Source organism: Globicephala melas, chromosome 2, assembly GCF_963455315.2.
Source record: "Globicephala melas chromosome 2, mGloMel1.2, whole genome shotgun sequence".
NCBI classification, from domain to species: domain Eukaryota; kingdom Metazoa; phylum Chordata; class Mammalia; order Artiodactyla; family Delphinidae; genus Globicephala; species Globicephala melas.
Genome location: NC_083315.2, coordinates 6,527,420 through 6,553,461, shown reverse-complemented (window position 1 = coordinate 6,553,461; position 26,042 = coordinate 6,527,420). Strand labels below are relative to the sequence as shown.

The 26,042-nt window shown below is 39.9% G+C and overlaps 1 protein-coding gene across 3 annotated transcripts in view; it reads right to left on the bottom strand.

Annotated features, from left to right (window-relative positions):
- Positions 1-26,042, bottom strand: part of ITGA8 (integrin subunit alpha 8) — a 182,399-nt gene that overhangs the window by 55,460 nt on the left and 100,897 nt on the right. For all 3 annotated transcript variants that reach the window (XM_030832410.3, XM_030832407.3, XM_060292278.2), the window contains 8 exons: positions 25,901-25,956; positions 25,335-25,489; positions 23,092-23,229; positions 22,533-22,600; positions 20,738-20,885; positions 13,831-13,923; positions 9,195-9,274; positions 3,847-3,927 (listed from right to left, as the gene is read on the bottom strand). In XM_030832410.3, coding sequence (XP_030688270.1) covers positions 3,847-3,927; positions 9,195-9,274; positions 13,831-13,923; positions 20,738-20,885; positions 22,533-22,600; positions 23,092-23,229; positions 25,335-25,489; positions 25,901-25,956 — 819 coding nt within the window. The remainder of the gene's footprint in view (positions 1-3,846; positions 3,928-9,194; positions 9,275-13,830; positions 13,924-20,737; positions 20,886-22,532; positions 22,601-23,091; positions 23,230-25,334; positions 25,490-25,900; positions 25,957-26,042) is intronic.

Sequence of the window (26,042 nt, the reverse complement as noted above, 5' to 3'; positions counted from 1 at the left end):
GAGTGATTCAGGATGAAGTGTTTGGTCACATCATCTCAGTCATCCTGGAGACTGAGATCAATTAAGTGGTCAATCAATCAATCATACCTATGTTATGGAACGCACCCTCCACCCCCGCCAACCCCCCCCCCCACCACCAAACCCACGACTGAACACTGAGGCTTGAGTGAGCTTCCCTGGTAGCAGCATACTGTTACACATCAGTACTAGGCAAGTAATCCATCCTGCCTCTGCAGAAGAGAATAATGGGAGCCCTGTGTCTGGTACTTCCCCAGACTCCAATTTATGCACTTTTGCCCCTGGCTGATTGTAATCTGTATCTTCTCCCTGTGATAAATTGTACCCAGGAGTATAATAGCTTTCAGAGTTTGGTGTGTCCTTCTAAGTGAATTATTGAACCTGTGGGTGGATGGGAACCACCCAAATCTGTAGTTTGTGTCAGAAGTGAGAGTGATCTCTTGCAGGGACTGTTCCCCGTAGCTTTGTAGCTGGTTAAACTTTTGAGCATACAGATTAGAAAGAAAGAAGTAAAACTGTCTTTATTCGCAGATGACATGATAATTTTGTAGAAAATCATCACACAAAATGCTACTAAATTGGTAAGGGGGTTTACCAAGATCTCAGAGTACAGACTGCATTTCAGGACTTGTTGTATATGTATACATGTAGCTCCATGAAACAGTAGGAGGCACAGAAACAGACTCTCACAGGTGAACAACTGATATTTCAACAAAGGTGCCAAGTAATTCAATGGGGAAAGAATAGTCTTTTGAACAAATGGCACAGAAACAAGTGGATATTCACATGCAAAAATGAACCTTGGCCCTTACCTCACACCAGATACAAAAATTACCTTAAAACTAATCATAGACCAAAGTGTAAAACTATGAAACTTGTAGAAGAAAACATAGGAGAAAATCTTGTGACTCCAGATAAAGCAAAGATTTAGACAGGACACAAAGACCACAAACTATAAAATATTTAGAAGTTGGATTTCACCAACATTAAAAACGTTTGCTCTTTGAACATCACTGTTAAGAAAATAACAAGCCAAACCATAAACTGGGAGAGAATATTTTCAGGACACTTATCTGATAAATGATTTTGTATCCAGAGTGTGTAAGGAACTTTTACAACTTGATACTAGGACAGACAGCTCAGTAATAAATGGATAAAAATTTTAAGAGACACTTTACCAAAAAAGGGATACGGATGGCAAATAAGCAGTGAAAAGATGCTCAGTATCACTAGTCATGAGAAAATGCTAATTAAAACCTCAGTACGACACTTCTCACTGACACACTTACCAAAATGGCTAAAAACAAATAAACAAATCTCAAGCACATGCTGGCAACCACACTGCTCAGCTGGGACTCCCATGCTTTGCTGGTGGGAAATGGTACAGCCCCTTTGAAAAAGAGCTCAGCAGTTTCTTATAAAGCTAAACATACACTTGCCATACGACTCAGTAACTCCATTTGTGAAAACAAATGTCCCAACAAAGACCTGTGTGTGAATTCCTGTAGCAGACTTCTTATTAATAGCCCCAAACGGGAAATAACCCAATGTTCACCAACTTGTGAATGGATGAATTATGCATGGGACGTCCATACACTGGAATACCTCTCAGCAATTAAAAAAACAAAAAAAAGCCACAAAACCCAAAATACTGATACATGTAAGAACATGGATTTTTTTCAAATGCATTATGCTAAGTGAAAGAAGCCAGATTCTAAAGGTTACATTCTGTATGAGTATATTTATATGATTTTCTGGAAACAGAGCGACAGAAAATAGATCAAGGTTGCCAGAGCGTGGGAGTGAGGGTAGGATTGACTATGAGGCACATGAAGAAACTATGTGGGGTTTTGGAACTGTTTTGTAGTGAATGTTCTTGTGGTGTCATAACTCTTCAAACTGGATACCTAAAAAACAGTCAGTTTTACTTTATATAATTTATACCTCAATAAACTTGACTTACAAACAAAACCCAAACCCTGTGAAAAGACATTTGCACTATGCGTGACTGATAAAGGATTAGTGTCTCAACTCTAGAATATGAAAGGATTCTTATGAACTAATAAGAAAAATTCAAGTCACTTAGTAGAAATAGGTGCAAAAGAACGAGCAGAAATTTCCCCAAATAGGATGAATAAAAAATTAACAAACACATAAAACTGCTTAATCTCATTTAGGAATCAAGGAACAGCCAATTAAACCTTCAGTTGGATATTATTTCCTATCCATCAGATTGGCTCAAAATGAAAGACTAGACCATTTTGAAAGTTAGTTAATAATGTGGAGCAATGGAAACTTCCATCCACTTCTTGTGGGGCTGTAATTTGGTAGAACTATTTTGGAAAACAGTTTGGTATTATTTAGTAAAGTTAAATAGCGTATACTTCCCGATCCTGAAATTCCACCTCTAAGCACATAATACCCTTCTGACATTCTGCCACGTGTGTAGCAGGAGATAGTATAAGAAAGCTTGTAAAAAAGAAAAAATACAACCCCCAGTATTCATCAAAAGTAGAATAGATACATAAGTTACTTTATAGCTTTACAATGTTATATTCTTCCACAATTCAAATAAATGAGCTATAGGCACAGGCATTAAAGTGAACGAATGTCAAAAACATTCATCTGCATGAAAAGAAACCACAGAAGTACACACAAAATTTGTGTAGACAAGGTTCAAAAGCCTCTCTCTCATAGGCTGTAGAGCATGATCATTTATAAACATGTAGCTGGAGACAAGTTGCCTGTATTTACGTTCTAGCTCCCCAGTTCCTAGCCGTGTAGCCTTCAACACCTTGCACCACAATTTTCTCACTTGTACAGCGAGCGTGTGATCACTTATTAAGAGATGCTAACATGCTGGTGTAGCACAGGAAGAGATCATAAACGTTAGGCATTATTATTATTCCCTAGCCCACTAGGTGGAAACTCAGTGGTGCCAGGATGGCATACGGGGGGGCCCCCACCCCGCCGCCATTGAGCACACGGGGCAGCAGTTAAGACAATGCACAATGGCTCTGAGTGCAGAGATCTACAGCTGGCATCACGGAGGAGTGTGAACCACCAGGACTCAGGACCTACAGAAAAGGAAAGGGAACTGGGATTTCTGGAGCCCCAGGGACAATTCAGCCTAAAATACCAGTTGACATTTGTAGCCAAGTCCTTAACTGTTCTGATGAAACAAGAATTAGAATAAAATCAATGAAGTCCACACTTGGGGCAAGATAAGAACTACATGCAGTCCATTTCCAATTTCTTTTTTCCCTCCCGGCACAGATTTCCCAGATGGTATTTATTCCAAGCCTTTTACTTGACCACATTCTTCCTGTCTCCCAATTGATTGCTTATTGGCAACTTCTTCAAAGAATAGGACAGAAGGAAAAAGACACAAAGTGTAGAGCCCATCAAGCCTCACATCTAAGACTTAGCCATTTCTGAAACTCAAGATGCGGTATGGTGAGGCTGAATTTTCATTATGTGAAAATAATTTTGGGGGGAAGTGAGACTTTTGGGCAATCACATGGTTGCCTATTTTATCTGGCTTCTTATCACTAGTTTTTTTTATAGTTTGATTACTGAACTGTCAGTTTGGAGAATAAAGTGATCTCCTGTTTTGATAGCCTTAGCATTATCATACAGGGTTGACTCTACTTACCAGTGGAAAGCTAATGATGGGTTGAAAAGAATGAAGCTTTATAACCAAAGGGAACTGTGATCTCTACTACATTAGGAACATTCCATATAGTTTTTGCTAGTATTTTATCATAACTCCTATACAGAAAGCTACTATTAAAGTAGAATTACTGTAATGCCTTGTTTATTACTTACCCTCTTATTTCTACTTGAGCTACAGCAGTGATGTTGATTTGCAGGCTCACAAAATTGCTGTCTGGGTTGTCCTTGTTGGAACTAAAACACAGTTGACATATGATTTAAATTTATTTTCTCAGGCGTGTTACTACCATAGACGATCATAAAAAACCTTCTATATATCAGAGGAGCAACATGCAGTACCAATATGATCATTTGGAAAACAAAAGTATATCCATTCTACAAAATTGTAACCATTTGTAAATGGAAATGTTGAGATCCTCTGTGAGCAGAAGAAATGTAATAACTTTCCATGAGGAGACACCTTATCTGAAAACATAACATATTTCTAGAGAAGCCAACATGTCTTTGCTGCAGTGACTAAGCCCAAAAGGCAGTAAGCTGAGTTCTTGTCCAGCTTCTACAAGGGACACATTCCTTAACTTCTCTGTGCATCAAGCTCATTGCCCATCCAATGGGAAAGGACAGCACAGTCAACTCCTGATTTTCCATACTAATAAAAGGAGAACTGGCATGAATGACCCAAGAGCAGCGCATAATGGAAGAAGTGTTCGTGGTTGGCTCTAGAATGCATCATAGCATACATTGTTCTGGCAGCGAACTTACCTTCCTTATGGTTTATTTCTTAAGTAATATTAAAATAAGTGTACTTTACTGCATGCTCACTGGCTGACTAGGATGAGGGGTGAGGAGTGAGGAGTGAATTAGAAGTATGGCCAGTGGAGAGAAGAAGTAAGACCCCAGGAAGAGATTAACACAGTTGGGAGATAACATATAGGTTCATCAGGCACCTCAAGAATCTCAAGATAGAAGGTGCATGTTTAATAATATTTCTTTGAACAGTGGCAAAATTATTTTTAAGTTTGCTGTTTCTTTCTCACAAATATAATTAGATATAAAATTTCACTTTAAAAATGCATGTATTAAGCAACCAGTGCTGTAAGGAAAATAAAACATCATGTGACAAGAGGCTGGACCAGTCGCTGGGCTTTGGATGCAGCTGTCGTTTGCACTCATTGTCTTACTGGGCTGTCATCGAAATCACCCTAATATTCCAAAGGATAACGCAGCTTTTAGCAGACTGGGATATGACACCACCACTAACAGGTCATGTTTATATTCAGGTCTCATTAAGAAGAGAAAGCCTCCTCTTTTTTCATCATCAAATCTCATGCAGATGCAATGGACAAGCTCTCACACTGCTGATGGTAATGGGCCATGTCCCGACTAGCTTTTGAAGCTTTCCAAATGTGGGAGCTGGAAAAGATATGATAAAGGTCTGCTTTCAAAGCAGGAGGAGACAGAATTGTTCCCACAATGCTTTTGAAAAGTGCTGTTCGATTGTATATACTGATAAGGCAACTTAAACGGCAAACACACATAAAAGACATAAACAGGCAAATGTCAGGCTCATTTCCTGCAAAGGGGTATCACTGCTAAGCTTGTGATGAGACTAGAGGGACTTGTTCACCAAAGTTTGAACCCCAGTTTCCAGGCCACTTTATTATTATCACATCTGGGGAAGATCAGTCAACTAAAAAGTTTTTTTTTTTTTTTAAAGCAGAATTCTGACTTACTAACTACTAAGAAGTCATTAAGTAATTCCCCTCGTTACAGACTTCATGGTTCCAAGTGCATTACAGGGAACTCTTTAGTTTGGAAGCTTAAGTCTAATTGTTCCACATTTTTACCCAGACCTTGTTCTAGTTTCTAGGTCACTACTGCTTTGCAACAGTGGAAATTAGAATTATAGAAAAAAAGTTTTGTTTAAGTTATCCTATAATTCTATTGCATTTTGCTTCCAAGTGGTTTAAATAATACAATTTTCATGACAACATCCTGAAAATATAAATAGATGTCAAGCATCGAAATTGTCTTGGGACAGGAGTCTAATACGAGGCTTATAGAGGCTGTTCTGAAAAGTCACAAAAGCAGTGGCAGAATCCAAGGCTAATTAAAATCACCCTCTGTCATACAGGCTTTGCCGGGGCACTTGGTACTGCAACCAGTGGTGTCAGCAAAATCTCCTGGTAAGAAAAGACACCAGGCTGGATATATAACTTAGATGCATCTTTCACCTCTTTCCTGGAAGGAAAACCTCCCTCACTAATACCACGGCTCCATTCAAACAGACAGTTCATCACTGCCCTGGATGCTGAGCTATTTATACTGTCGGTGCTAGTTCTTCTCAAGAAATGATGAATTTCCTCTCCATGACTATAGCTTATGTCGTGTACCAAGGATAAACATGTTTTTCACTTATTACTCCGATGCTATTTTCTTTCTCCTTATTGCTTCCTATTTTCTATTTTCTGACATTCCCTCTATGCTTTCTGCGGTCTCTGGAATGTCAGCAAAACAATACAATGTTCATTTCAGCATTACTGAGGAAGCAGCTTCAAGGATGATCACAAAGATCTGTTTGTACATGGGAATCGCAAACTGAGACCAGCTCTAAGCAGGGAGGAAGATGTTTACATGTCACATAGAGCCGGGGCATGGAGAGACCAGTTAATGCAAACATTTGGTGACACAAAAGACTTTAAGTTTATTAATTTTCTCTTTTGCGTTCTATTTGTGGAAAAGGATATTAAATGTGGGTACCGGTGGTCAGTGTGCTCAAAAGCTTGAATTCAGACTTGAGAGCATTTGGTTTAATTTATTTTTGGTTTAAGCACATTTAAACTGAATACAAACCATCCATTAAACACTTATGTACATCTTTGGAGCCCGCCAGCAAAGCGTGCAGAGAAATGCTCACCACTATATTTGAATATTAAAAGTATTCTCAAAACTTTTATGTTTTGGGAATTTGATGTTTAGTATGTTACTGTTGCCTCTCCAGTTCTTTCTACATTCCTGCATTTTTGTATTTTTCAGGATAATGGTAAAATAGTCATGAGTTTCTTTAGTGTCTGAGGATGGAATATAATCATGGACCATTTTAGATGAAGAGGGATGTTTAAAATGCGACCATTTCTATTTTCCATCAAATTCAGCACTTCCTCTCTAAATTCATTATTTGAATGGTGATCTACAGGATGGTTTTGGGGAAGGCATTTACAACATTATTTAGTGTCCTTTGCTCCTTGATTCAGCTACTAGTTACATCCGTTCTATTATTCGAAACTGCAATTAAGGGTAAGAAGCAAACATCAGGAATTTGCTTTGCATCCTTGTACCAGACTTTCTGTCTAAAGGCTACAACTTTTATGAGATAGGTATCTTTTTCTGAAGTGATGCAAAGCTTCACGCTACTGCAGGATCAGTGTTACAGACAATGATGGTGAAAAACAGAAACTTCAGGTTACTGAAGTGTCTGGAGAGATGATGGTCCTTCCCTATGGAGTGCTTTTTCTTTTTCTCTTTTTCTTTTCTGAAAACTTAGAAATATAAACAGGAGATTTTCCAAATGAAAATATTTTGGACTACCTGAACCTTTTGGAAAATGTACATTTATATAGATACAAAGAAATGATTTAATACGCTTTTGGTAAAATGAAGGGGTATGATAGATGAATTCATTCCATCTGTATCCCATCACTAATTTGGGTAAAATTTTTAAAATCTCTAAGATTCAGCAGAAAATATTTAAGTTAAATTCGAAAAAGAACTGACTAAGGTCAGAACACCTAAGTTAGAAAACCTTCCTTCCTAGAAATCTATCACAAAGTTGAGAGGATATGGTTTGTGACACAGGTTGCAGATTTTAAAAATCTACTACATTCTTATAGAGATTATATATATATATATATATATTTTTTTAAGATTTTAAAATTTTTTGTTTATTTATTTTTGGCTGCGTTGGGTCTTCATTGCTGCCTGTGGGCTTTCTCTAGTTGCAGTGAGCGGGGGCTGCTCTTTGTTGCCGTGCGCGGGCTTCTCATTGCAGTGGCTTCTCTTGTTGCAGAGCACGGGCTCTAGGCACACGGGCTTCAGTAGTTGTGGCTCATGGGCTCCAGAGCGCAGGCTCAGGAGTTGTGGTGCACGGACGCAGTTGCTCTGCGGCATGTGGGCTCTTCATGGACCAGGGATGGCACCTGCATCCCCTGCATTGGCAGGCGGATTCTTATGCACTGCGCCACCAGGGAAGTCCGGGATTGTATACTTTTTTTAAAAAAACTGGTAAACCTCTAACTGAAGTAGCTATTAGAAAGTAATCCACTCTGTAAAGTAATTTCTCTAAAAGTCATCACGCTCTAATGACTTCCCTTCTTGCAGGACAGGAGGTAAGTTTAGAGATTAGTCCTCTTGCACACCAGTATTTGAGAACCAAATTGTAGGTACTGACTTCAGAGACATTGTTATATTAGAACAAGAGTTGAACACGCTGGGCATGTGCTGTCTATATCAGTGTTTTTCACACGTTTAAAATTGCAGCCCACAAATACATATGTGTGCGTGTATATGTATACATGCACACATATATATTTATATACGTCCTACAGGATGTCTTATGACACACATTTACATGTATCTGAAAGGAATTTTTCATGAACTCTGATATATTCTATTCAGTATCCTTTTCTTTTCATCCAGGTCTAGAGCCATTACATTGATTCCCTTACTGGCTAAAGGGTTTAAGTCCACACTTGGGAATCCCTGGCCCTCATGACACATTGCTCTCTGTAGGTCTTTTAACTCATGAAATATTATTTTCAGCCATGAAGGAGCAAACAGAATAGACAGAGACAAGGTAAAGTCCCACTTGAATCGTGGGGTAGAGTCAGCCTTAGACAAAAGGGGCAGCTCCCTTCAGGGTTTGGCTTAGAGTTGCCAGAGAAGGCCCTGCCTTCTGAATATATGATCTTACCTGCGTCCTGCCTTGCTGCTCACAATTAAACCATCAGAGACTCACTCATCCTTGAAAAGTTAGATTACAAGATTGCAAGCTCAAAATCTATGCTTTTTTTGGAGAAATTATGTTCTCAGGGATTAGCTGACCCCCAGCAGAGAGAATGGCAGGATGTGGTAGGGGTACTGGTGCGGGGTGGGAAAAGCCATGTGCATCAGAAAGAGGAAAGACGGAGGAGCAGGTGGGGTGGGAGCGTGCTCAGGACAAAATTTTACTGTCACGCCTTGGCCTGCAGAATGGATCTCTTCTTCAAAAGCCACACACACACACACACACACACACACACACACACACACAAAATAGAAAAGAAAAAGCAAAAAAACAGAAATAACTAATAACTGAGAAACAAAGGTAAAATGGTCTGTGAACGTCTGGGTTCTAATTTCAGAAGAAAGTTTAAGGTGAAGGAGCTTGATGAGGGCATTCATTTCACCATGGATTCTCTTTACTACTGAATGCTGATGGTATTTCAGGCATGTAAAGGTCTAACCTTCTGATTTGGAGATCGAAGTTAATGCTTATGTTTGTTTTCTCAAGTCGTGGAACTGCAAATCGGAGGCCCAGAGAAGACTAAAAAAAAAAAAAAAAAATCACAAGACACTAAGTTTATTACATGGGAGGAACCTTATACACAGCATAGAAATCTTTCTAAGTCATCCCTGCAAATCCCCACCCTAGACTGCTGTCCCTTTTTCTGCTTCTACCCCAAAGCTGAGACTTTGGGGCCCAGGCAATGTGAGTCCCTACACATTGTGGTTCCCTCTCTTCATTTATCCTCCTATCAACTCTTTTCCCGCCACCTTCTTTATGTGCTAAATTAAAAACAACCTAAATATACGAGAAGAGATTGATTTAGAAAACTGTGATGATTCTGTTTGATGGACATTTAGGTCATCATTGAAGTTAGTTACATCGGTGAAGCCTATGCCATGTGGAAAATGCCTCTAATGTAACTATGGTCAAAAAAGAGAAAAGGTTGCAAAGTTATATGTGCCATGGTTTCACCTATGGTTTTAAAAGGCTACCAGTGGAAAAATTACTGTACAGGAGTGAGGGTGTCTTGTAAGAAAATATACCAGGATAATATGCTGCAGTTAAGGTTGTGAGTGTATGGATTATTTTTTCCACCTTTCTTTCTCTTCCAAAGTTTTAAAACTGTTCTTACTATTTTTATAGTTTGAAAACAGCTTTTTAAAAACCTGGAGAAAAGTGCATCCAATGGTAATATAAACAAGGAAGTAAAAATAATAGCTAAGACATGTAATTATATTACTTAGGCTCTCATGCACTGTACTAAGCTTTATGTGCAATGTCTCATGTAATCACAACATCCACACCACGAGGTGTACAGTGAACGCTGACATTTTACAGTCCAGCAGCAATCTGAGGAGTAGGGAGATTAAGTGCCTTGCTCCAGGTGCCGAGCAAATAAACTCTAGATTTGGAACTGAAATCGCTACAAGCCAACTCCAGAACCTGGAACTCACAGCCACTACACTATGAGAATCAAACCAGCAATCAAACTCGTGTTATTATGAACCAGTAATAATATGAACTCATAATAAACCATCATTTTTATCATAAATCCTCATTTCACTAGCCCTTACCGAATGAGCTGCAAGCCAGGTACTGCCCTGGTGGCTTTACATATACCATATCATTGCATTGCTCCAAACATTCCTACAAACAGGTATTCTCCCATCTCAGTGTGACTTGCCCAAGGTATCACTGCTGATCATTGGAGAAACTGGGATAATAATTAGGGTGCGCCTAATTGTTAAGCCTATACATCCTTATGCCCCAGCCAGGATGAATTCCTTTATAATTCCAAATGTGCAATTTTCTGTCAGACCTCTGGGGCTTTGCACATGCTCTTCTCTCTTCTTTAGAAACTTTTAAAGTCTTTTCCTGCTTTTTCTACTTGCAGAACTCCTACTCATGCGTCAAAACTCAGGACAAGGGGTCCTCCTGCAATACACCCTTCAAGCCCACAGGCCAGGTCAGGCAGAAATGTTCTCTTTATTCTTTGTCTTCTTCTTTGCTACTCACCCATGACTCAACCTATAATGTTGCTAAATTTTAAGTTTCTTATGGAATGGGGATTGTACATTTTCATCTCGGTATTATCAGACTCTAGTTTAGTACCAGGCATATAGAAGGGGTGTAATTAAAAGTGGTGAAAAAGAGTGTGCCCTTGTTTGCACACTTCCAGTGATGGGGAGCTTACTATATTGTGGGGAGGCCTGTATAATGTTGGTCTTTTATTATTCAGCACGAGATGAGGATACCCTAAAGGTGTGACAATTTCATACTGATAAGAGACATATGTTCTTAACTAGAACCAAAAGCCAGATCTCTGGGCATTGATTCTAAAGAGCCTTTGTTGAGCCACTGTTTTTTTTTTTTATTATCCTACTAGAGAGACTTTGTGAATTTTTACAAATCTTATCGGTATATAAATACTTTACATCACTAAAGCTATTACATGAAAATGATGTTACTGCTTACAAATCAGAAGTAAACTTCTGAATACAACCTTGAATACTTTGTTAAAATAAAAAGTCACTTGAAAACTACTTTTTAAAAAATATCAGGACTGGGATAATTAATCCCGGCAATTTGTGATGCTTTCTAATAGTTAGGACTACATTTACAGTTGGAATTTTACTACAACCCATTAAAGTATTCTTTTAGAAGTACAAAATGAAGAAGTAACTAAATCAAAGCATTTTATAACAAAACAGAATGCAATAAAATTTGATGTGTTTAAGGGCATTCAAGGGTGAGATAAGAAAGCTATTAGGTTTCTTCTACTATAGACCTCAGAGATAAACGAATACAAACAATATACTTCCCTGACTTCTAAAGATTATTTGCTGGTAAAATGGATTGACATCTTTTCACAAAAACACATTTGTGGCTAAGACCACACTGCCATTTTTACCCTCCACTTTGAACAACACTGGTGTCCAGTTTTTGTTCCAAGATTATCCTTAGTTATTGATGACCTTAGATGATCTCTGGTCTGGATATAACACTTTTAATACTGAAAAAGGAATGAGTGCCCGGTCACCTACAGATGCTAACACCATTATCACCATGTCAATTCATTTCTGTCTGGCCTTAGGTAGACCTTTTCCTATCAAATTGGGTGGCTGAATTTTTCTTGAAAACTAGTCAAAGGATTTATTAGCTTCTAGATAAAAGGATTCTAATGAAAAATGTTCTAATATCTCAGCTTAGACATCCCATTCTGTCTTTCATGGCTTTGTTGAAAAATCTCATCTGTTATTCATTAGTTTTTATCTAATTTTTGCAGACCTGCTAGAACGTGGGCTTTTTGTTGAGGCCTGGTTCGAATCCTGGTTTCTGTTCTTCATTATGTGAGACTTTGGGTAACTCATTTGATTTCTCTGAGTCTCAGTTTCCTCATCCATAACACAGGAGACATACCTGACTCATAGGATTGTTGGTAGTTGTGAAAATTAAATGAGATAACACACACAAAACACCCAGTGATGGAATTATAACACAGAGGGCAATCAATACATGTTAATTAATAAAAATCTGTTATAAACATTTACCTTTCATTTAAATATTTACTTTTTTGACCCAAGAAGTGAGTTTACTAGACTACAGCTTGGCATATCTTTTAAATAGGATGAACGGAATGATAATCAATTTAGAATATAAAAAGGCAAACATATTGTTTTAGCACAATATCCTAGATTATAAACTGGGAATAGGTGTTACTGGATAGAAAGTTTCAAAGGCTCAAATAAATATGAGAAACACTGGGCTAGAAGGTTTCCTTACTGCAGAACTTCTCAGCACTTTTAAAATGGAACAGGCACCTGAATGTCCCAGGAGAGGATATGATTCTCAGCAGTGACTATAGGGCTCCCTTTTAAGGGCTTGCCTCAAAGGATTAACACTCTTTGGAAGACGCTTTGGGAAGCTGTTCTAATACAAACCTACACACTTACACATTTCCAGGAAGGTTTTTTCAAACAGGCCATTTCATTATCAATGAATCATAAGCATCTAATTTAAAACAGAGGACTACATATGTTTAATTTGTAACACTTAATTACGTAGTATTTGCAGATTTCAGGGTTTTTTTCCTGATTTATAACTCCATAAAATAATGATTTCTACTGTGATATTTATTACAAGGAGTTACTCTGTGTATACTTAAACTGCAATGGCATAAAATGAATTTATTGACCACAAGTAATCCTGAATGGGAAGTTCCTAAATCTGGAAACAAAGAAAGAAAAAGAAGATTCCTTATTCTTTCATAAGCCTGTTACAGATCATGATTGATCCTTTCTTTTTTCTTGCTATAAACAATTTTCTGCATTATTCTTTATCAAGTAAGATGCATGGAAAATACAGACCTGGTAAAGCTGTTTTCAAACCTGGATTATGGTAATATTTTAACAGGAAAACACTGTGAATGATGTTCACATGGGAGGTATATCTAAAGTAAAAGTTTAATCATCTTTGCTAAAATTCTTAATTCTGTTATTTCTTAAATCCTTTACATCGTAGTTCTTCTTGGATTCAAAGAAAACATTTGTAGTGAAATTCAAAGAAAATATACTCGAGAAAAAAATCTGTAGTAAAAAAAAATAGTTTTTAGAGATTTGTTGAGACTGAAGACACGTAAGACTGATGTCAAAAGAAAAGGCATATGGGCTTCCCTGGTGGCGCAGTGGTTGAGAGTCCGCCTGCCAATGCAGGGGACACGGGTTCGTGCCCCGGTCCGGGAAAATCCCACATGCCGCAGAGCGGTTGGGCCCGTGAGCCATGGCCGCTGAGCCCGCGCGTCCGGAGCCTGTGCTCCGCAATGGGAGAGGCCACAACAGTGAGAGGCCCGCGTACCACACACACACACACAAAAAGGCATATGAAAGTATTCATCATTTTGTGTATTTTAGCTCAGATTGTCCACTCAGTGTGGGGTTGTGATGCAAAATCCCACCACCCTGGGAATTTCCTGCCTAATTGGTTTTAGTTGCCAGGTGCTAAATTGCTGAGTGCTAACTGGGGGTGCTCTCCACTAGTTCTCTTTAAAATTCAATTAGACAGAAATCAGTTAAGTGCATCTGGTTTTCTCTTACGTTTGTTCCAGCCACCATAGGGTTCCCAAGGTCACACACCACCATTCGGGTGACATTGTCCATCTTGTACTCACAGCTCAGTGGTCGCAGTGCCTGCAACGGGGAAGAACACCAGTGTGGAGTCAGGGGCGGAATAAACGATATCCTGTCGCAAAAGCAATGCTGCGGGCCAGGCAGCTTCTCTTGATTTCAAACACCTGTGTGAGTGCCTGAGCCCAAGGGTTCATGTGTGACCATCAACTCAGAAGAGAAGCTTGTGAGAAAAGACCAAAGTTTAATTTTAAGAAGAAACATGTTGTATGGGTAAACACATTTGTTGTGTTTCATTGAGGAAGAAAATGCTTAGTAGAATATATGTGTGTGTGTGTGTGTGTGTGTGTATATGTATATATACATATATGTGTGTATATATATATACACATATATATACACACACACATTTTTTTTTTCTTTTTTTTTTTTTTTTGGCTGTTCCGCGTGGCATGTGGGATCTTAGTTCCCTGACTAGGGATTGAACCTGCACCCCCTGCAGTGGAAGCGCTGAGTCTTAACCCCTGGACTGCCAGGGAAGTCCCTGAAAATGCTTAGTAGACTATTTATATGAACATTTTTGAAATGATTTGCACTTCGGTTCATGTTCAGTTTGGGCCATGAAGATCATGGATAATTAAACATAACTAAACAAATTAATTTTTGCAAACATGAAATGACAGCAAGATGTATATTATAGATTATCCTACAACGCAATGACCATTTGCAAGAGAATTGCTTTGGACACAAATTTCTCCATACCATGGTTCCATTTTGAGATTCCACACCCAATCTTAGGTCAATCCTATAAATACTTAAGATGGGAAGAGAACACTTTTTTATGTTTACCCACTGCTTTTCACCTCCCGTCTTGCCCCATATCCTGTTCTGATTAGAATGTATAAAAACTCAAGTTTGAAGAGGCACTTAGAACTGTGTGCTGGAGAAGGTCTCAAGGTTACAGCCGACGGGCTTATTTTACTTAGCCTAATGTCCTTAAGGGTCATCCATGTTGTAGTATGTGGCAGAATTTCCTTCCTTAAGGCTGAATAATATTCCATTGTATGTGTGTACTGTATATTGTTCATCTGTTCACCCACTGATGGCCATTTGGGTTGTTTCCACCTCTTGGCTATTGTGAATAGTGCTGCTACGAAAATGGATGTGCAGGTATCAGTTGAGATACTGATTTTATTTCCTTTGTATATAGACACAGAAGTGGCATTGCTGGATCATATGATAGTTCTCTTTTGAAGTTTTTGAGGATGATGTAATTTTTAAGGGGAAAATTTGGGGAGACTATTGTTTTGCTGATTGTATGAGGTGGTGTTAGTGTATTTCTTATTGGGCCCCAGTTCTTGAACACTGCTTTGTTTAACTGGGCACCTGAGCATCTCATAGCTCAGGAATAATGTTTAGATTATTGTTCATTCATTTTGGAGATTTCTCTGAGGTTCAAAGAATAATTTTAGGAGATGATCTGGATCTTAAACTGCATTTTTGAGTCCATTGCCAAAGCCTGTTATTTGTACCATAATGGCAGTTTAGTACGCAAGGGAAAATAAGGGTTATATTTATTGCAGCATCTGTGTTTGTGTCTAAAATACTGTTTATTTTAGCAAGAACAAGGTTGCGATTCAACACTGGTTTCAGGTTAGTGGAAAAAACTGAGATTGTGGTGTTTTGCTTTCTAGTCTTCTGTCCTGTGTTTATGTGAAAAACACATGAAAGGAAAACAGTGAAATCTAGTGGAAAAGGAGTTATTGACCTATGTTTGTGTTATTATAAATGTTCCCGTGTTTAAATTAATGGATCCTTACCGTGGAATATTATGCCAGAATGACAAAGGATGTGTTAAATCTGTGAGTGTTGGTCTGGAAAGATAGTCTATGAAACGTAGACGTAGAGATGGAGGTGTGTATGTGTGGGTAGAGAAAATAGTCTGCAAGGATATATAAACTGAGTGGAGAGAATTAAAAGTTATTTCTATGTGGTAGCATTAAAAAAAAAAAAAGTTACACCCGACGGAGGGGAAAGTAAAGGAGGTTTATCTTTGGACTCCTGTCCTCTGGTCACAGCTCTCCCTTGTGTCTTCAGGCTAGAAATCCACATCTGGATCTCCACCCTGAGCCCCTTTCCATCTTTCAAAACCTAATGTCCCTATGGCCCTGCTCTTGCCCGTGGTAATAGCTACATATGTTCATCCATTATTTCACTCTTAACTTGTTAAGTGCTACTGATATATTACCTGTCAGCCTCATTCCCAAAGATAAGCTTGCAAACTGAGGACTTCACAAAGGACCCCATGAGAGGACCATGGAAGAGGGTTCCAAACACGAGGACCACTTATCCGTCGGTCAGCTCTATCGAAATTTCATTTAAGGAAGTCATGTGAATTTTCAAGGATAAGTTTCAGAAACCACCTCCTTTCCATTCTTTCCACATGGTTGAGAAAAACCAAGAGCCAAAACCAAAACAAAGAAAAGGCAAATGAACCCCAGATACCTAAGTCAAGAGCTCTGTGGGTAAATCATACGCTTTAAGAAAATGAGCTTAAGCAAGCAGGGGTTTTTTTGTATCTGTTCTCTTCCCAGTGCCTAGAAAAACGTCCAGCACAAAGCAGTAGACGGTGTCAGGAGATACACAGCAAACGTAGCTCCCAGTCTTTCCTACGAGGAGCCTGAAATGAAATGGACAAGCACACAGCTGAGTATAAAGCCCTCTTCCTGCCATCAGCCATTGAAAGGTGTGTTTTAACTCATGAGAAAGAAATGAAATCTCTGATATTCAGAGGCAGCATTTAATACCTGCTCTTTCCAAATAACCCGAGTGACATGTTAGTATCCTAAGGAGGTAAGAAACATATTTTCCAAAAGCTGATAATATTTTTCCTTCTCAAAGGTAGCTTTAGCATGTATTCAAGTTCTGAAGGATCCATAACTAACTCTAATTGTACAGAGATGTTTTGTGTTGGGATTACTAACTCAATCCTGAAAACAGGAAAAAAAAAAAAAAAAAAGAACTCAGCAACAGCTTTCCAAAATACCCACGTGTCCCTTGAATATAATTCAAGGATTTGGTTTCTATAGTAAATATTTTTATCTTATCTGAAGGTTGAAAGTCATATGTACATTTTTTCCCCAGCTTTCTAGAAATAGCTTTTTCACATCAATCAGAGATCTTTTCTCTCCCCAGATTCCCCACCCTTTTTCTTTTTTTAACCTTTATTTCCTCTCTCTGAGTGGGAGAAACAATGATTGTTTTTGTAGATATTTCTAGATTATTTTCCTCAGCTGTTCCTGGGACTATCTTGTTCTCATCCATTTATAGCTCTTAGAGTATTATTCATTCACTGAAAATATTTACTGTGTACCTGCCACTTACCAGGCACTGATCAAAAAAAAAAAACCAAAACACCCTTGTCCTCCTTAAATGTCCTATTACTATAAGAATCGTAATAAGGAATCACAAGCAATTGTAACAAGCACTGGAAACACACAATTAGTACAGTTTGTTAAGTTTCATGAGAGCAGAAATTCACAGTGATGGAGGAGGACAGGCACATAGAAGTAAGCAATCAGAGAAGACATCCTGGAGGAAGTGACATAACCTCATAGGGGGCCTGGCAGCTCAGTGGTTAAGAAGACGGGTCTGGACCTGACAGCTGAGGTGTCAGTCTTGGTTCTGCTACGTAATAGCTGTGTACCTTTGGGCATGTTTCTGAATTTCTCCTTATCTATACAACAGGGAAAATGATAGCCTTACCGTTTCTCTATCAGGCTGTTATGAGGACTAAGTAAATTGAATACTTGCAAGAGCACAGAGCAGAGCCCAGCTCATAGCAATTGCTCGGTGAATTTCAGCAGCCTCAGTCGTTATTAGGCTGAGGCCTGAAGCGTGAGTAGTAAGAAGTAAGCTGGAGAAAGGGGATGAGAGAGTAGAGTTACAGAGGGAACAGCAGGTGTGTGAGCTCTCTGTGGCGGGAGGGCGCATAGGTATTACAGAAACAGAAAAGAAATTCCATCCCTCTAGGACTAGGGTGGGAGGTAAAGGAAAGAAGCAAAGACTCGTGATGAAGCCGAGGAGGTCAGCAGGGTTGATGTAATTAAGGGCCTCATAAGTCATCTCAGGGCTTTGTAGGACTTTATCCTACAAGCAATGGGGAGCTAGTGAGGGTTTTCAGCCAGAGAGTGACAGGGTCAGATTTGCATTTTAGAAAGAGGGCTTCCCAGGGCTTCCCTGGTGGTGCAGTGGTTAATAATCCGCCTGCCAATGCAGGGGACACAGATTTGATCCCTGGTCCGGGAAGATCCCACATGCAGTGGAGCAACTAAGCCCGTGAGCCACAACTACTGAGCTCGTGTGCCACAACTACTGAGCTCGTGTGCCACAACTACTGAAGCCCACGCACCTAGAACCCGTGCTCCGCAACAAGAGAAGCCACTGCAACGAGAAGCCCGTGCACCACAACGAAGAGTAGCCCCTGCTCACCGCAACTAGAGAAAGCCCAGCAACGAAGACCCAACACAGCCAAAAAAAGAAAGAAAGAGAGCTTCCCATGCAGGGAAGGGGCTGGAGGCTGGGAGATGGGGAGATGAGTTAGGAGACTGGTGTAGCCATCTTGGGAGAAGATTGTGCCAGCCTGGAGGAAGGCAGTGACCGTGGCAGTGAGATGGAGAGAGGATAGGGTTGGACAGGTGTAGGACTGGCTTAGACTTTAGAAACTGGGTGGAGACTGGCGCGATTCTCTGAGACAGACTAGAGGGAGGAGGAGTGTGAGAAGATGACGTCTAGTTCCGGAAGCACTGCATTGGAGGTAGTTTGAGACAGAGGAGTGGAGCATGTATGAGGTCCCTTGAATAGACACATTCATAGTGACAGAATGTGGAACACTGGGTACCAGAGGCTGGGGAAAGGGGGCAAGAGGGAGTTGGTGTTTCATGGGTACAGAGTTTCAGTCTCGGGTGATGAAAGTGTTCTGGAGATGGACGGTAGTGATGGTTACACAACAATGTGATTATACTTCGTGGCACTGAACTGTACACCTCAAAAGGGTTAAAATGGTACATTTTATGTTACATATAGTTTACAACAATAATAATAAAAAGATAGAGCACATGGGCCTTTATTCCTAGAAAAATTTAGAAGGTCACCGAAAAGAATTGTAAAGGCTGGCTCCGTTAAGGTCTCCAGAGGAAGAGATGATCAGCCTCTACATTTTCGAAAAGATGAATGTTTTTAGCCAAAGAACAACAAAACTGACAATCAGATAATCCCTCATACTTTTCCCCTTGAGAGAAAATTGTTAAAAAAAAAAAAAAACTTGAACCAAGTATAAATAAAAAGAGACACAAACTTCAAACTGCTTAACAACAAAGAAGGAATTAGAATGTGGCTTAGTCATGTCAAACCAGATTCTGCCCAAGGGAAACTGATGGAGGAAAAACAGTTAAAGACTCATTGGAGATTATAGATAATGTCTGTTATAACGTTTAAAGCCAAAGATAGAAATGATAAATGTTTCCTGTGTTTTCCACCCAACGGTGAACAGTAAACTAGATGTTTTGCTAAAAGAAGAATATTTTGAATAGATGCTTTGTTTAACAAAGTCAGGGGTGCAGTGACAGAAAAGGAGTTGAAATAAAAATATAGGAAGAGCCCTGGAACATTTTTTAAAATAACATACTTGAGCTTCATTGTTTGTTTGTTTATGTATTATTTGCATGTAATTATTCTTAAGTGATATGTTCCTACAAATTTCTTCAACAGAAACTCGTGATGACTTTACAACTGTCAAAGATACTGGATTATTGCTCCTCTGGGTTATTTTTTCACTGAGAAGATATTTCAGTCAAAACATAAGTCATGAGACTAGCGGTGTGCGCAGAGAATTTTGTATTCCCCGCGTTTGTAAATGCCTTTCAAATACTGACATCACAACTGTTGCTAGCATTTCTTTAGAGGAATTCTTTTTCATTAAATTATTTGATCATTAGAATGTGCACGTTCCCAAGAGGATGCAGTTTTTGGAAAGTAGCAGAACTTTAATAAACTTCAGTTAAAGGAACATATCCATCAGCAAGAATTTAAATAACACTCATCATGCCAACTTCTATGTGAAGTGCAGGGATGACTATAAAAGTGTGAAACTTGGTCTCTGCCCTTAATTGTGAGTCTGTGTATCTTTGAAACCAAGGGACTCTCTCTGTTATCCTTCACTGTATTTATAATGGTTTTAGAGCAGAACCTGAGGATATTCTGAGTGGGAAGATTCATATTGTGATAAGGAAAGGAAATCTGTAAAAAGCATTGCTGTGAGTTTAACAAATAGTGGCATTGCAGGACTGGCAAATGACAAAAACCTGGCTTTTTCTTGGTCCCGGTCCCGAAAAGGTGGACCAAGAAAAAAGAAAACATGAACGTGTTTCCTTTCCAGTGCCTGTCTAGGCTGTTTTCAGTGCTCAGCTGGGAGTGGTCGGACCTTCCTCCATAAGCAGTAATGAAAACCAGACCTCCTGGGACCTGCTTGAAGCATAAAGGAACTCAAAGACCAGAAAACAGCCAGGGAGGGTGGGAGTTAGCTTGGGGAGTGTAGCGGATGGATCACATTGATGAGCTGCTTCTTTCAGACAGCTGTCTTCCGTGTTTCAACTCCCAATCTTGGGCCAGTTTATCTTTGCACCGTGGCCGAGAAAGAGATTAATACTGCTTAAGACCATCTTCCTTCCTGGGCCGTTGCTATTCTGCTTAACAAAATAAGGTGCCATTTTGTTTTGTTTTATCGAGGAAGGAATCCTCAGCTAAGATGACTTAACATGGATTTGTCTTCAAAAATATACCGAGCTCTTTCCTCCTCCAGATCACCTACAGGCATTACCTTGTTGCTGCGTTCAATCCCAACATAATCAGCCTCTTCTGGAATTATCACAAAGAGCTCGGCTTCGTAGGCACCTTCCCCTTCATTTCTCGCGTTGATTATGAGCGTAAGGTGGTTTTCATCTCCAATGATGACCTGATGCTTATCTCTAAAAATGCAGTTTAAAAAGAATCATTAGGTTCTGTGCATCTCTGGATTCATGGGTATTTTATTTAGAGGAAGATGTAAACATGCAAGACTGGGAAAAAAAACAAGATGGATCGTCATGAGGGGGTGGTGAGAAGAATCAAAACTATGTCTGGATGAGAAGGACAGGAAAACATCCAGGGGTGTTCTGGTAAATATTTAACAACCAGCGCTTCAAACTAGTGGTTACCAGTGGAGGAAGGGGCAACATCGGGGGCGGGGCCAGGGGGAGGTACAAACCACTGGGTCTGAGACAGGCTCACGGATGTATGTACAACTCAGGGAATAGAGCCCCTACTTTGGAATAACTGTAAATGGAAAGTAACGTTTAAAAACTGTATACTAGGGCTTCCCTGGTGGTGCAGCGGTTAAGAATCTGCCTGCCAATGCAGGGGACACGGGTTCGAGCCCTGGTCCGGGAAGATCCCACATGCCGTGGAGCAGCCAAGCCTGTGCGCCACAACTACTGAGCCTGTGCTCTAGAGCCTGTAAGCCACAACTACTGAGCCCGTGTGCCACAACTACTGAGCCTGCGCTCTAGAGCCCGTGAGCCACAACCACTGAGCCCGTGTGCCACAACTACTGAAGCTGGTGCACCTAGAGCCCGTGCTCCGCAACAAGAGAAGCCACCACAATGAGAAGCCCGCGCACCACAATGAAGAGTAATTCCCGCTCACCGCAACTAGAGAAAACCCGTGTGCAGCAACGAAGACCCAACGCAGCCAAAACTAAATTTATGTATTTATTTATTTTTAAAAAACCTGTATAATAAAGTAACAACCAGTTCTCAAAAACAAACAAAGAAAACCAGGATGTGTAGCATTTGCCGATTCCAGTGGTGTAAATCCTCCCACTGTGATCAATTTCAAGCTCCCAACATACTTAACGATCTGCCAGCAAAAATTCCCGAAAAGTTAACAATTAGCTCACAAGCCAGGAGGAGACGGCTTCAGCACATCCCTGAAAACATCCCATAGGAGGAAGATGGGCAATGGGAAGAGAGGGAGAGAGGTGGTTTAGAAAGTAGGAGGGGAAGCTGAGTGTGACGCAAAGTGGAAAATAAGAGGGAAGAAAGAGGCAGATAAAGGAAGATCTCAAATAGCTGATTGTGAGGTATTCTGAGGACATTTAATTCACTCCAGTCTTCAAATTGAAACAGCATTTGGAAATGCCTACTTGTGACCCTTAATCAAAGCTATTGCTTCGGACAGTGGCTAGATTATGAAGTTTGGAAAAAGTCCCCTTGAGAGGTTACCAAGAAGCTTCCAAACACTGGCAGCAAGATAGTTCCTGGGGTGGGGATGGGTTGAGGCAGGTAGAGAGGAGAGCCACCGGAACCACCAGAGATGAGTTAACTTCAAACAGAAGCATTTCCCCCCACTTTTGGTGAAGGATGGAACGGCTCAGGCAAGGTCTTGGGGTGTGTCACTTGACACCAATGACAAAGACCTAAGCCACAGGCTAACCCAAAGTGTAGCCAAGCTCAGAAATTTCACGCAGTGCACTTATTTTGGTAGTGGCTGGAAGTGTATACTTTCTCCAGAGAAGCTTTAAGTAAACACCTGTATGCCATTAGGTAAAATGGACAAGTTTATTTATTTAAACTTACGGTCTAGCTGACAGCTTCAAGTCAGGAATGCACATGTTATCTTCTCCACAGTCGACCAGGATGTGAGCCTGTGTTGTGGAAAAACATGTATCAGGAAGAATCTGGGAAAACCTGAATCCCGTCCTTTCTCTTGAAAATTATGAATGATCCCACAAGTTAAACCAAAGCTTTCCTTTCACTCTGCATGAGTCTACCTAGCTAGAAACTCTGTTTGGCAGTGACCTCCCCTTATAGGCTAGCTTACTTAGGAGCCCGATTCCAATTCATTCTGAAATGTCTGTAAAGAATGCTACTCTGGCCGATGGTTTGAGGATTACAGGCTGTACTGCTTCTATTACGGCCACATTTTGAACAAATTAAATCTTGGTTCCACAAGGGGAAGGGCTTCTGAAAACACAGGGATGCAGTGTTTCAGGAAACATGTTCAGAAAATCTCCCAAATGTTACAAGTGTGTATGCAGGAATGAAAACAAAAGGGCCTGGATTTCATCTTAAGGTCACAGGAGCAATGCCCAGGGCCTGATTGAGAATATACCATCAAAGACGGGCCAGGACCTACCTGTTCGGTAACAACGTTTTCCCTGTAGTAATTCAATATTGGTTTCACCTCCGGACCTTCTTTAAAGGTGGATTCATCCAAACTGTAATTCAAACTAATGTTGATTGGAGACAGTTTATCTCGGAATTCAGTTTCATCCTAGGGAAAATAATCACAAACTCAAGAAAGGCCCTGTAAAATGGCTGCAAGATGTTAGTTGGTGGAAGGCAGGCAGCACTTGCCTCTGGCCATTAAAAGTGAACCATGGAGAACAGTATGGAGGTTCCTTAAAAAACTACAAATAGAACTACCATATGACCCAGCAATCCCACTACTGGGCATATACCCTGAGAAAACCAAAATTCAAAAAGAGTCATGTACCAAAATGTTCATTGCAGCTCTATTTACAATAGCCCGGAGATGGAAACAACCTAAGTGCCCGTCATCGGATGAATGGATAAAGAAGATGTGGCACATATATACAATGGAATATTACTCAGCCATAAAAAGAAACGAAATTGAGCTATTTGTAATGAGGTGGATAGACCTAGAGTCTGTCATACAGAGTGAAGTAAGTCAGAAAGAAAAAGACAAATACCGTATGCTAACACATATATATGGAATTTAAGAAAAAAATGTCATGAAGAACCTAGGGGTAAAGCAGGAATAAAGACGCAGACCTCTTAGAGAACGGACTTGAGGTTATGGGGAAGGGGAAGGGTGAGCTGTGACAGGGCGAGAGAGAGTCATGGGCATATACACACTAACAAACGCAGTAAGGTAGATAGCTAGTGGGAAGCAGCCGCATGGCACAGGGATATTGGCTCGGTGCTTTGTGACAGCCTGGAGGGGTGGGATGGGGAGGGTGGGAGGGAGGGAGACGCAACAGGGAAGACATATGGGAACATATGTTTATGTATGACTGATTCACTTTGTTATAAAGCAGAAACTAACACACCATTGTAAAGCAATTATACCCCAATAAAGATGTTAAAAAAAAAAAAAAAAAAAAAAAAAAAAAAAAAAGTGAACCATGAAGTAACTACCACCCCAGCGGGCCTAGGCACATGCTGTGGACGTGGCATAGAGAAGCCGGTTTAATGAACGTATGTTCAGAGTTGGAATCATTTAGGCTTCGTTGAAATACATGCTTCTGGAAGCAATCTTCAGGTTCTCCAGATCTTCAACAACTCACACGGATTGGTCAGATTGCACAGTTAAAAATCAGTTGCACAGGAAATGTCACTGAAAGTTTCATGAACTGGGATTTTTATCTTAATGAGGTTGGCAGAATTTGTAAGTCCCCTTGGGCTCAGAGGAAGAAAACCTCTCGATTCTCTTCCTTTCTTATCATCTCTTTAAGTCCTTGTTTGCATGAACTTCAAAACACCTTCAGCACATCTGAAGTTCCCTTAGAAAAAGCACCAGAACCTTCCTGGGGAGGGAGGGGGTAGTACCGGCAGCAAGGTCTGGACACACAGGAACTCCCAAACCATGGAGTGGGCATGCCGCCCTTCAACCGGATGCCAGTATCAGTCATAATGAGACACGAGGGTCGTGCACCAGCTTTTCATTCTACAATGTGTTTGTAAACTCTGCTTTCTACAGGTTTTCCCCTTACTATATCCCCTCAAAGAGGAGACCAAATGAAAAGAGGCTTCACAACGTCATCACTGGTAAGAAGATGAAATAACTGTATCATAACACGTTTTGGCTTTTTATTTCATGGTGGGTTTAGGAGTTATTGTAAAAATCCATTGCTTTAAAAATGTAATTATAATTTACTTTTAATAAAGCCTTTGAATGCCTCGCCCTTCTCCTAAGTTGGCTCAGAAATGCACATTGATAAAATCTGGCCGAACATCCTCACGTAGGATAAAAATTCAAATAAATTGTGTCTAACTTTTATGTTTTTTGCGGGGAGGCAGTTGGAAATGAAAACCACCTGAGTTAGCACTAGTACTAAGGAGTGTACTCAAAACAAGAAGAAGCTTAGGAGCAGAAACTCACACAACATTGTAAATCAACTATACTCTAATAACAATTAAAAGAAAAAAAAGAAGCAGCTTCGGAATTAAAAGCAATACATCATTAGGTTGGCTGAAGTCAGGCTCAACAGAGGAGTGTGTGGCTTTAAAGATTTCTCCTATAAAATGAAAATAGATGTGGGTCTGTGTGAACCACTGTGATGTTTAAATGGAGAAAAATGGTTGGAATTTGGACTTCAATGTTAGAGGCCAGAAAGGTGATTCTGGAACACTTACTCGAAGGTAAACGGTAAAATCCTGGCATTGGAGGGATTTCTGCCCCTTTATCACGAGAGGGAAGACGAGATGTGACTGATGGTTTTCAAGGAAGAGCGTGCGTTTAATGGCTCCTTTTTGTTTCAGGGAATCTAACTGCACCTCGGCAGTCAGGCCTAAAGGACAGACATAAAGCAAATATAATCCAGAAAGGAAAAGTATTCAGTGAATGTAGCGCTTTATCAGAGATACGAATTCCTATTTCAGCTTGCTTATTCAGGAAACATTTTTTCCATAGTTGGGATCAAAAATAATACACGAGCTGCAAAGATTTGATAAAATACCCCCCAAGCTAAACAACTTGTTTTGTAATGGTTTTACACAAAAAGTCATTTCCTCCATAATTAGGTCTGTTCTTACAGACAGTACCAATTATTCAAGGACTGTTTATGTAGAAGTTCCCATATTTATAACAGAAATCTTGGTGCTAACGAAGAGCTCTTTGAAAGCTTTAAATGGTCTGTGCACCGCTTACTGTTGACTTTTCTTGATATGGTATAGGAGTGGAAAACTGAAAATATGCTCACCAATTGTGTTTGAAATGCTCTGGCCTGCCACAGATGCACACACTCTTAAAGAAAAGCTAGGGGAAATAATAATCAATAATTTATTGGTTAATAAACTTTTTCAATCTGAAGTAGCAAACTTCCTTTACCTTACCCCAGATAA